We start from the raw sequence: 13,323 nt of genomic DNA, 5'->3' as shown, positions 1-13,323 counted from the left end.
GTGGGATGCGTTGTCTCTCTGCCGTTCAACAGAAGACACTGGCAGGGGGGTGGGGTGGTCCGAGTGGCTTTTTTTTTTTCTCTGTAAAAAGCAATCCGCAATGTTATGCGTCTTCCTGCAGGTCTCGCCCCTTTGATGCGCTTAATGACTCCCTGATGGCACGAGTCGACAATTCTCAATAAGTGCGCGAATGAATTCCTTTCTTACCGACATACATGACACCTTCCTTGGTTTTTTCTGCAGCTACCGCCACCCCCTCTTTGGTTTTCTCCGCCGCTGCTGCCATTCCCTCTTTTGCCTTGGACAGTCCCTTCATAAAAACATCCATCTTGGGCTCTCTGCTGCGTAAAAGGGGCAAGAATCAATAAAACAAATTAAAATTAATGGGCTGATCTGGACCGCCAACTGTAGCTATGTGCTTGTTAAGCGGAGCAAGAAAAAATAACCTGCGTTAAATTATTCAAACGATATATTTTTTCTTTAAACGTTATTGCCACACGCATAACGTATATGTACTGATGTCACCCAAAAGCTCACGTAGGCAAGATGTCACTTTGGCGTGTCCTGCTCCAGCTGGAGGTGGACGGTACAGGACTTTCACGCTACCGAATCACTCGAGCAGAAAATGAGAAAAAAAAATGCAACACAAACCAAACCTAAATACGACGGAACACACGACAATATGCAATTGCATTTTGTGATTTGTTGCTCCTCGGGAGTGCTCGCGAACGGGTCAATTATACATGCATTCCTTAATTGCACGAATCTAGGATGAGCTGGAACCCAGTTATGTTACAATCATCACCACTTTGACAGAAATCACATCTGACGGATGCCTGTACACCATTTCATTATTAATATGCATCGCTACAGCCATACACCGCGGAGATGAAGATTTAAAATGAACAGATATCACTCAGGTTATCGCCAAACATAACTAAATCAATTCAAAACGCACGGACACTTAATACTGCACATATTTCACTGTTTCAGCCAGAGGTTCACCCTTTCTCTTGCACTCTATAGAAATACATTTCAGATGGGTTGAAAGAAATGCAACATACTATTTTTTGTACCTACAAGAAAGACTGATAGCACGTTAAGGACGGCTGCACCTGCTACCTTTTTACAATTTCACCCTAGAATGACGTATACAATTGCATACCTCCTATGATCGAAATGACTTTGATTTTTTTTAAAATAAAATTATTATGCGTTTTATTTTCGCATTCAATTTGGCTGGGCTGCTCGATTACGTACTCACCTTTAAAGACAAATACCAGGACGTTTTCTGATTGTTCAGTCGTACTCCAGCAGATTTCAAATATCGTCAAAAAAGGAAGACAAAAACGCAGAATATGATCACTGTGTGGGCCTTTCCTCTTTTACGTTTTTCTGACCAATAGGTGTAGACTCTCTTGTGATTCAGTAAGGAGAATCACACTGATTCTGCCATTGATTTCCCTCAGATGTCAGTTTATATATAATGGGACTGTGAGGTTGTGCCTGGTTAATATTGCAATGAGCTTCCCCCCTATAGAGTGATACCCTATAACCAGCCAGGATGAGAATTTCATCATCAAATATCCTGCAATCAGACATCGACATTGTAGGTTGCAATCCACCCCTCCCGCCTCAAGAAGGGACCATTTCGACTGGATTTGTTTTTAAAATGCATCCTTTTTCGTTACCCTATTAAATATGCAAGACGGTCAGTCATCACGACACTGCCATTATTTCACCCCACTTTCGCCTTATCTGCGTTCCCTCTGGTTTTCACTTTAAAAAGCAGAAATTAAAAACGTCGTGCGATATGATAATAATGCCATTGTAACCGACAAATACAAAATTGTAAATATGTTAGCCAATTGCTGGAGCTCGGGGATTACAATATTATATAACAGGCGCACCTATTACATCACACAATTAAAAAAAACATAAACGGACGTTGACGCATCTTTACATTTTACTCGGAGGGAAAAAAAAAGAAAATCGTATAGTAAAGTTTTTTTTTTTAATAGAGAGAAACTCAGGAGATATGATTCATTACTTCTGTCTTTGTGATTTGCAGCACAAATACACACCTACACAGAAACTCACGAGACAGATAGGGCAAGACCTTGAGAGGGATGTGGGTCGTGTATTAATTAGGGGTGAAAAAGAAAAAAAACACTTTAAAATAACAGAATGGATCTGGCTCTTACAAGACAGTACAAACCATCTGCATGGCGGTTTATGGCACCGGAGTTAACAAGCAAAACAAAGAGCAAATGGAAATGGAAATGTAAAAAAAAATGGAAACAGACCTTAAAAGATACATCACGAAGACGATATATATATATACAGTATATATGTGTAGGTGAATATCACGTGACGATACAAGAAGCCACGGCAAATTGGACCTTTGTAGATCCAATCGACAGTTCCGCTTAACTCTCTTAGACACATCGCTGACCCAGTTTTATTCCTTCCCTTCACTGACAACACACACACATACTGTATATACAGTATATATGCAATGGTGCAGAGATGAACAGATCTCTTGACTTTTACGGGAATTGGCGTCAACCTCATTTTGAGACCTGTTTGATGTGCAGCGGTTTAGCGAGTCTTTATGCAATAGAGATAAATGAAGTGTGACATTGCGAATTGTACATTTGTTTAATCTGAAAGTATCAATAATTTAAGAAACCTTCAGTAACGCGCAAGATAGTTCCATTTTAAACAATATTGCTGAATTATTGAATCCAGGCTTAAATACAATTTGATTTGGGGGCACCAAGCAACTGCATAAAGAGGTGCCTCCTGTTCTCGATTTTAAATACGCTGGAAACCCACATAGATTCCTTTTGTGTCAACTGGTTTGTGTTTTCCGGCTGATCCAGAAAAAGTCCACTGGGTTGATTTTGTCAGTGTCTTGGAGGATTATGAAGATGTGGATCAGGTGCCCTCCTGGTCTTCTCTTTCCAAGACCGAAAAGGTTCGGTTTCTTCAGCCTGTCAGTGTAGTACGTTTCCGAAATGAATCTGGCAGCTCCTGTCTCACTGGTCTAATTCCAGAGCAACGACTTCTTTTTGTAACATCATGATTGTAAGGGACCTAGCACAAATTTCCACAAAGGAAAGCAGATTCATAAAGATGAAAGCTTAGTTTTGTATTAATAATAACAACAATATGATAGTTTTCAGGATTGATTGCATACAATATTTTTTCCATTGGACTACAATAATCAAGTTAAAAGAGGAAAACTATATTTTTTATTGCCAATATATTGATTATAAACCCACATACCGTTTATGAAAAAACTCAGAACTCTTATTTTAATAATTTAATCCCAGAAACAGATTGGTAAAACTGTGAATGTTACATGGGTATAAAAGCCATTAGCACCACTTTACCTGATTAAAATCACCACATTAAAGACATCCTCAACAATAACAGCAATCCTATGTAGACAGGATTCTCTGACATTTCTTTCCAGCATTTCTCTGCAACAGAAAAGAGAGATGGATCTAGTTTTACAATTCACGTTTCTCATTAATGACCCAGACCTTTAACATGCAAAGAATATCACATGAACACCTACCTGTATGACCGAGTATGCAACAATACAGTGTGAGCTACTCAGCTGCTGTATGTCATATACAGTAACATTTCCTCACAGCTTCTGTTTAATAACTCTCATTAAGACATATGATTGAGGTTTTAATTTAGATTTAGGCTATATTTTATATGAGCTGGCAAAAGTAAACTGATTTTCATCTGCTGTTACTGGAATCGATGTCATTAATCATTCTTTCAGAATCTCTGCATCTGATGAGTCTTGATGATGGATTAGGTTAGCAAAATGAATGTAGTCTCCACGTCTTCACAGGCAGAGTAGGAAACACCTAGGGAAACCTAGAAAGCTTTTACATGAAAAAACAGACCTAAAAACAGTCTCTTACATTCCTTTCTGAATGAAAATTGAACAACACATTTGATTTCTAGTGATCTCCTAGTTTTACTAAACAGTAAAGGCTCCATATTGAAACTCCAGCAGATCTGTCTCTCACTGGATTCACATTGGGTAACTGGCAGTAAAAATGGCAGAGCTCAACAAAGGAAATGCAACCTTGAATACCCATCAGGAATGTGTATTTCTAGTTCAGACTCCCCTCTGCCTGATACCTCTGATATCGAAATTCTTATTTAACAACTGCATTCTTCCATGGGTTTAACAGAAATTGCTTCTGTCTTTAGGAAATTGCTTCCCTTGTCAGAGGCTCCGTCAAGTCTGGTTGTATTGGCAACTGAATTAAGAAGGAAGAGAAACTAACTTCTTCCATCAAGATGTGAATTGTAGGGAAAGCTTTATAGGCAGGTCTGAACTACAAAGATTCCTTGAATCAGAATGCCAACATTGCTGACATATTGAAAGAGGTCTTTCTTAGCACACAACTGTAGTTTGGTACTCAAGAGGCACTGATTGTGTGGCTGGCAGCTGAAAAAGGCCAAGCTTAAGATTGCCGTTCTTTTTGCTCCTTTCACACTTTGCAGATCAATCCTAACAAATTCAAAGAAGGTACCTGCGATCAAGAGACGTTGTTGACATGGTTTGCATACCAGAAGCACAGAAAAATGGAAGTCATTGTACTAGTATGGACAACACCCTTCAGAAATCAGATGATGATTTCATTTCCCTCACTGTTTTGGTATGATGTTCAGGATTTAACAGTTTTCTGTGCTGTTTTTAGTTTGTGTTTCCATTTGCTGCAAACATTTCTATACCCATTGAGTGAGTCATGGAGCTGCTGTAGGTTTAAAATACATTAACTTAACGCCCAGAGCCTGGTTATTTCAGTTTGTGGTTTCTTAATGGCTGCTGCTCTTCTTGCTGGAGCATATTTAATGAAATTATGGCTTTCATAATGCATTTGCATGAATATTGTTTTCTCAATGGATGTATAATTCCTAGAGACATTTTGACATCATACTTTACATAATATATGATATCAAATGAAATGCCAAATTCAAAGATTTTTTCATCAAAATAATAATGCTACAGATTATAATGATCTGAGATGCGTTACATTTTTAGTTTCAAGGTTACTTTATTGATCACTAAGATTGCATTTCAGTTTTCCACTCCTGTTTGTTTTGTTTTTTGGGGGGTCTTGTTTGCTTGGGTTATTATTTGACAGATTTATTCATTTCAAAAGCTGAAACAAATTTTAAAAGACAGCTTTTGAGCTAAACGAGAATAAATGTCATGGGAAAAGTCCGTTCTAATTCAAAAAAGAAGGCAGGGTACAGTGTATCTTAAATTTTCTTCGCCAGTGCAATTCCTGTTAAAAACATTTCAAAACCTCATTCCATTTCAACAGCACTCAAAATAGCAGTGTAAACAGTGTCATTATGATATCATAATTCATATGTTCTGAGGTTCACACTGAATTTTGGAAACAACAGGCTGCTTTTACATTTTCAAGGATACTTAATAATCTTGAAAGCCTCTGGAGTCATCACTATTTGTAGCCATTGATCACTCTCCTCTTCAAAGAACTGTTTATTTGACTGATGCTACTGTAGTTTCTTCTGTCTCTCCTTGCTGTACTGTATTGCAATCATTTACTTTTAAGACACAATTATTCACAGCTTCTCCTAAGCAGGTCTTAGCCTGAAGGATGGTATTTAACTAGAACATTCTTTGGCTGGGATCAACCACACTCCTCCTTCTCTGCTTGGGATGTACTGCAGAAACCTGATGATGTTGTGTCTTCAGTAACTAGAGGATAATTGAAGGGGGAATGTGTATTGATTGGGATGGGGGTTTTGTTCACAGTGTCTTTTTAATTTTGTATGGCTTGCTACCAGTCTAATGAAATAACGATGAAATACATTTAAATGACAAAACAACAAAAAAACATACAACAAAAGAGTGTAAAAAAGCTCTACACTTAATGAGTAGGAAATCAAGACAAATAAAAAGGTCAGCTTCTCTCCCAGAAATATGTTCTTTCAAGATAATAAAAACCTAGATCCATCTGTCAATCACAATGGTAAACATGACACTCTATGGTGGCAATTTATTTTAAAGAGGCCTTTCCTTTTACCATAATGTAATCTGCCATCAAGCAATGAGTTTGTAACACAAAGCTAGATTAATATTACAATTTAGTCTGGTCCAGGTCAGGCTCTGGCAGAAAATTGAAGTAATGCCAAACCTGATTGCTGTCAACCATACAAAAATTGTTTTACGTACAAAATCTGGATATCTGCAGGATAAAAAATTCCAGCTTCAGAGATGTTACCTTGATAATCAACTCTGAAGAGCTAAAAAAGCACAAACCAAGAAACTCACCCAAGCCTTTAAACAGGAGGAGGCACAATTTTAAAAATGGATTCTGAAGTAAAAATAAACCGCAGTGTCACGTCACTTTCAACATGTTTGCAGATCAGCTGATTGCAAAACATCTGAAATTCTCAGAACATTTTTTTCTTACCCTAAGCTCAAGATGCTAGCATATAATCTTGAAAAACACACTCAATTAAAATCTACAGATTACAGGTCATAAGGAAATTGCCCATTGCAATAATACTAAGAATGCACATATTTTCACTCAGTCTGTTGGGAGTGAAAAGGAAGAGAATGATTAGGAGAAATGAGAAGACAGCTATGCTTGAAATTGGTATCAGATGTTATTATTGATTTTTTTTTTTGTATTTGGTGTAAGTCAGCATAATGTCATTCCCTTTACAGAGAATATTTTAGAATATTTAAGAATTAAGAGAAGTAGGCTGATTTATGAAGGCCTATATTGTACAACACATTTAAATTCTAAAACCGGGGGCATTATGAAAACCGAAAAGTCTTTTTCTGGCCTTTGTTTGAGGCCACATTTGACTATGCCTCATACTGTATCTTGAATATGATAGTCAGCCATTAGGAATAACAAAGGAATAGAAAGTGAGACAAATTAGTGAAGTTAATTATTCAATTATTCAGAGATGTTTTGAGCTATTTATGACAGACAAGCTGCACAAATGAAAACTAGACAACTTTAGTGAGCCTCAACAAGTGGGCAACTTTGAAAAGAGCCTTGGGTATACAATTCAGCACAGACAAGTACAAGATGGACTATATTTTCAGTAACCTCACAAGGGTAATGAATTCCTTACTTTTGTTTCCTAACAGACTCCTGGCCTGTTTGTTGAGCTCAGGGAAAATAATCACATTTACATCATTAACATCCTGTTTCGAGTTCTTCTGGTAATTGAAGAAAAGAATGAATTTCCCTCACTTGCAGCTACCCTGATCTCACTCGCCTTCACCACCTCTGTTACAGTACTGATCAATACACACCCACTGGATCTGTTTAGCTTTTTTATTAAGCATGAAAGGGACCATCCAATATCAAGGGAGCCTGCAGATAAGGGCACACAGAGCCTCCCTCTGGGAAAAGAGTGAGGAGATTCGTTAATTAAATCTAAAAACAGTTGGACCTTTGACACCACAGACCAGTGGTACTTAAAAAGCAGTAGGTTTGAAGCAATATTGCTATGCGTGTTGGAAAGAAAATAGCCAATCAGTTTCTATAGTAATACTTGTCTTCAGCATTTCATACACAACCTGCTTTAAAAGCGGGAAAAAGATTGTTAAATGCAATTACAGTAGCCCAGATAGGAGGCCATAGAAACTAAGATTACAACTTTATAGTGATTAAATTTCTGGGTGTCTATAATATCTAAATGTTTGGTTTTTGGTAGTATTTGTAATGTAAATCTGTCATAAAACTGTTTTTGCCAATGTAATACAAATTCAGCTAAATGGTAAACCTTATACAGTATTTTAAGTTTAAAGATTTGTCCAAGCTGCCCGGAAACAATCAGTGGTCGAATTACCTTGCTGAGAAGTGACAAGAAAAAAATAAATACAGTACATAAATGTTTTCACTGTGGAAATGTTTCCTCCATAGGTTTGACACATTCTGTAACATAATATTGTTATAATGTCATAAAGAAAAATGAAAGCACCAGAGACCTGATTAAGCAAGGCAAAATTGTCTCAGGTGACATTCAAATCAAAACTTTTAAAAGCAATACAAATGAGTATTTTATATTAAAATACAATAATTTTCTGTGGTATCTCAAAGAGGGAGATAGACACACTGTCTTTTTATCTGCTGACCACATCCCCCATAGGACTAAACTGGCGGTAGGCTGGCCCACCCTCTTAAACTCAGCAGACGGGAACCATCTTCTAATCTTTTTAACATGGAAAACCAAGGCGCATCCTCCAAGGTACCATTGCAAGACAATATATTTATATCCCTCAGTAATAACACAGAGTGTGGTGGAGAGAAGGGGCTCCAGTTCACGATGTAACCCCTCCTCGGCTCTTTTTCCTTCTACAAATGCCTTCGACCCATAAATCCCTACATACATGTTATAAACTGTAGGAATGGTGGCTTAAAGAATTGTTTTCTCTACTTCCTCAATTAATTAATTTAGTCTTATTTTCTTTTTTGATCCTCCCCATTTGGAAAATCAGTAAAAACCAGTAACACAGAATTCTGGTGTCAAGGGTGGAATCATCAGTCAGCTCTGATATCGGGTTTCCTGGTGACAGCAGATTGAGAGGACCCTGCTTGGTGCCTGTTTTGGTGAATACTGGATGAACAGCCAGGTAAAGATGGCTTCCCCCAAACCAGCTGCTCTTCAAAGGCAGGGAGGTGGAAACAGGGGAGGTTAAAAGGTCGAAGTAGCTACTCATGTACACCCACCTCCCCCAGTAAGATAGTGCTTTGTCATGGCCGTCAATAATGTGGGATTAAAATAAGAAATAAACAACACTGATGTTTCTCTAAAATGTATTATAAATCAATGGATGCTAATAAAGATACAGATTTCATAATCATGGAAATATATGTACCTGTTTTCTTAAATGACAATAATGCTTTAAAACCAAACATTCAATGTAAACTAGATATAATTCCTTGGAAATATATGTAGCCGTGTCTAAATCACAAAGGTTGATTAAAAGTCAAATATGCAAAGCTAAAAACGTCTGATTTACTTCTCTCTTAAATGTATTAGAGGTGTGTTATAACTCCTGTTGTATGTTATCACCTGAATAAAATCTTCAAACGGTAAAATGGTTGTGAGGAGTCAAAATAGATTTTTTTCTCTTTCTGTAATTTTCTAGCAGGATTGCTTAAGCATATATGTGCTTCTGTAAAGAAGTCTAGGTTAACCTACTGTACCTGCCTAAATCTCTCAGCTTTAGAGACTGTTATTAGGAGACAGCTGGGCAGTTACTGCCCTATGGTGCTCTGACATTTTAGTCAGATTTATCTAATTGTTCTAAATGTGATACCTTTTGCCAATTAAAATAAGAGGTGTCAAACCTGATGATCAGCAGTGTTGTTGTTATCTCTGGGCTGGTCAGGCGGCTTTTAGATGCCCTCTACTGTTCTGGTGCTGCAAAGAGGAACTGAAAAGCTGTGGATGTCGAGGTAAACTGCAGCTCCATTCATACAATTCTCATCTAAATTCCACAATGACCTTCACATCCACCTACACTCATCCTTTCTTTTAAGGGCTGATTCTTGATTTGGAAAATAATTCAAGATGCACCTGCACTGCAAAGGGAATATCTTGCATGGTAAAGATTTGTCCATGGCTTCTTTCCCTGAGTGAAAGTCATAAATCTCACTGATCTCCAGCTTTTAAAACCATCATGGCTTTTTAAAAAGAAGGTCACCCTGGGACTACACAGTCTCTGCATTTGAACAAGGCAGATCAAACATAAAAAATTACCCTTGTTCTGCAATGGGCTCCCAGAGGTTTTCCTGTGCTACTATATAGCTCAGTCTGATTTGCTGTGAAAGTGCATATTTAGGCCAGATCAAAATGTATTTTCTTCCCAAACCCTAACTCTGTTGTTTTTTTCTGTTCTCAATTTGGAAACTGCAGTATATGGTTAATATTTTTTACTAAAAAATTCTCTAAATATTTAAATCTGACATAAATTAATATTTTTGTACCCACTGCTTGCTCACAGCAATAGTTCATTCTTTTTTTGCTCCCTTTTCTTCTGAGACATTCATCTCATACAATGACTTAATTCTGCTTTAGTACCAATAAAATGATTAAACATTTCAGGGAGGGGTTACATGTATTTGCACACATACAGTATAGTAAACAAGTAATATACTGTAGCCCACTGGTCTTCAATAAAAAATGCAGATATCTTTTGTTTTGTAATTGCAGAGCAAGGTACTTTTAGAAAGGGATATTGTTCACAGTGATATGTTACATCTTAATGGCAAAGCATTTCTTGTAAAAATATAAGTGATCCCCAATATCTTATGTGACACTACTAGCAGGATACATATACTGTATGCATTCATCTTTTGGTGTACCATTTGGTGTACTTTACAGGTATTTGTTCTGAAACTGGTATATCTCTTGATATGCTGTATTACAGATAACACATAAGTAATGCAACTACTGTAACAATAAACCATAATGCATTCAGGAGCACCACAGGTCCGTCTTCATTATATAGATCGGAACATAAAGAATTCAACACATTTTGATTTGAATCATTTTAAAATATTAATTGTTAAAACAGTGTTTCACCCACTGATTTTCAGAGATTGATAGAGTTCTTTTTTCACATCCTCACTTTTTTCCCCAGCATTACCAGAATTGCATTTTTTTACTTTGAGGATCCTGTTCTGTGGGCTTTTTTAATGCTGGGAGATCAAAGAGCAGCAATATTGTAGGGAAAGTAAGCAACATAAATTAAGGCAAGATACTGCCGCCTCTTGAGAGTTTCTGCATACATCCAGGCTAATCAATTTTTTATGTGGTTCAGATATCACTCTATATTCACTCGCTTCTTTTTTCCTCCTTCGTGCACCATGATCAAAAATAAAGTATGCCATTTAAAATGATTGGTGACTGTGTTCATTATGCTTAACTTCATTTGGAAACATATTTTGGTAAAATTAGTGCAATTCCACAAGAGAATACCTAAGATGGTGAAACACAACATTCCACTGCTTCTGCCCCCGTATTAGGCTGTTTTCTCATAGACAATGGATAGAAAGATGGAGAATCACAGGACAGAAAGAAAGCTACACAGACCGGATACTGTCAGACCCACATACAAACACATACAGCTGAGAGTGTACAGAAGAAGAAATAATTGCATCAAGCAATTTCCCCAAACGCTTTACATGTAAAAGCAGACTCTCTTTATTCCTCACTGAAGTACAGGATCCACCCATTATGCAACAGCAGCCTCACCACACAAAAGATCAGGAGAAGTGAGAAATTGCTGCATTAATTGAAATAAGGGGTTATTTCAGGAAAGTTAGATTTTTGAAGCCAAGAGAGGAAGTTACCGAGGAAGGACAATGGGGTGAACATCCCTGTGAGCGGTTTCTTGGGATCTTTAATGGCCATAGGCACTTAAGTAACTCTGATTTAATGTCTCATACAAAGGATGTCAACTCCTAAAGCACAGCATGCAGGGGGAATTCTGGTCCAGAGCGAAGAGCTCCATCTCCTGGTCTGCAAAAAACACAATAGGAATGTGTCTTTTCCTTAGAAATACTGATCAATACTGATCAGGCCCAGCTTTGCTTAGTGTCTGAGATCTGTCAAGAGCAGGCGACAATTGTTAGCACTGCTGAATTCTGCAGTTTCTGCAGGGCTAATAGAGAATGCTTAACAATTAAAATTGTACAAATGTATACACAGAGATATTTATTTAATTTTCAAGTATCAACTCAGCAAATCAAGATGATCAGACTTCTTTGACAGATATAGTTCAGAATAAACAAAATAAACAAAATGTATGGCTTTCATGCATTTATATCAAAGTTTGCATTTAATTAAGAAGATGATTATTGGGCAAATGTAAATAATGTATTAATTCCGTTTTTAGTGTTGCATTAACAAAATGTAATGACTACTCTTACTTTATCACAGGAAATTCAGAAGTTTAGCTCAACAGATTAGCACTCTTCAGTGTCCAAGAATGCATGAATTTAACTTCTGAGAGAGAGATTTGGGGAAAACCCTCTATGGACAAATAACCTTGTAGTGGTGGATTTCTGTGTGTTCCCATGAACCACAACGATTCTCAACTGGCAAACAAGTATGTGGTGAGTTCAGAGATGAAAAACCACACCCCGCCAAAATCCTCAGGATGGTTTAGCCATGAGACCCACACAGACACTCATGAGACCTGTCCGAGCTCAGCATGAAACAGCTTATGCAGCTAGCTTGCAGGATTACCACTTGTGAGGGGAAAGGTGTGGGTTGTGAGGGATACCAGTATGGCAGCCACAGGTTGGAATCACATTAAACTGGACCTTAGCAGTGGAGTGATGCTACTAGGATGTGAAATGTCACATCTCTGGCAGGGTAGGACACAGAGCTAGTAGAAGCTGCATTCGGCCTCAATTCCATGTATAAAGCCATACTTGTGAATGGTAGTTTCTTGCGCTAAAATGGCACAGCCTTTTCAACCTTGGATATCTGCGATAATAACTGAATTGTCCATAATGAACACCATGTTCAAACACAAGTATACCCGACTCCAAAGCACCTTGAGTCATATGTCAATGACTGATTAATGCTCATATTATTGGACCTACTATACATCCAGATTTTCTGTACTTTACGGTGAAGAGAGGGACAGAGTTCTCATAAGCTATCAAGTCAAAGAAAGAAATTAGCCATGGATTGGTCTCATGTGTCCTGATTTAGAGCCACATCCTTATCCTCACATGTGGTCATGATCATTGCAGGTATCATCAGTAGAAATCATACTGCTTCTCTGGGCTGCTTTCCAGGGGACGAGGTTCAGCTGTCCAGTAGAAACTCCGAGTACAGTTTCTCTTTCTCTAGACTGAGAAAAGTTAGCTGGTTTAGGGGTTTGTTACAGATCTCCCCCTAAACATCTAACATGCTCTCACTGAACAGAGACAGTTGTTCTGGAGCTAAACTCTTATGATAGAAGAGTCTTATGATTCCCATTTCATCTCCTCTCAAAAGCTTCACTGGTAGAAGAAAACCATGATTATGGATACGGTCTATGAAAATTCAAAGAGGACGCCGGAGAAGCATGGTTGTGCCAGCAGTTGTATTTCTGCACCAGGGGAGAGCGTCTCCATTCTGGTATGTCCTTGCTACAGTATATTAATTTTAACATTTTGATAAAACTGGGCCTCTACTGACCCACAGCAATCTGTTTAGTGGTGATATTACCGGTTTCATGATTGCAGACAGCAAGCTAAATGAGAAAATTCAGAATCCACAGCA

General features: G+C 37.8%; 1 protein-coding gene across 2 annotated transcripts in view; it reads right to left on the bottom strand.

Annotated features, from left to right (window-relative positions):
* sncb (synuclein, beta) overlaps positions 1 to 1,525 on the bottom strand; it is a 32,878-nt gene extending 31,353 nt beyond the window's left edge. The window contains exons 1-2 of one of the 2 annotated variants that reach the window (XM_088604615.1): positions 1,265 to 1,525; positions 208 to 338 (exon numbers count right to left, since the gene is read on the bottom strand). In XM_088604615.1, coding sequence (XP_088460741.1) covers positions 208 to 328 — 121 coding nt within the window. In that variant the 5' untranslated portion in view covers positions 329 to 338; positions 1,265 to 1,525. Of the gene's footprint in view, positions 1 to 207; positions 342 to 1,264 lie in introns of both variants that reach the window. The other variant, XM_088604614.1, reaches the window with a different exon arrangement.
* Between the last annotated feature and the right edge of the window lie 11,798 nt (positions 1,526 to 13,323).

This window comes from Lepisosteus platostomus, chromosome 13 (genome assembly GCF_059453375.1).
Source record: "Lepisosteus platostomus isolate fLepPlt1 chromosome 13, fLepPlt1.hap1, whole genome shotgun sequence".
Lineage (NCBI taxonomy): Eukaryota > Metazoa > Chordata > Actinopteri > Semionotiformes > Lepisosteidae > Lepisosteus > Lepisosteus platostomus.
Note: the sequence above shows the minus strand (reverse complement) of the source record. Positions and strands in the feature narration are given on the sequence as shown.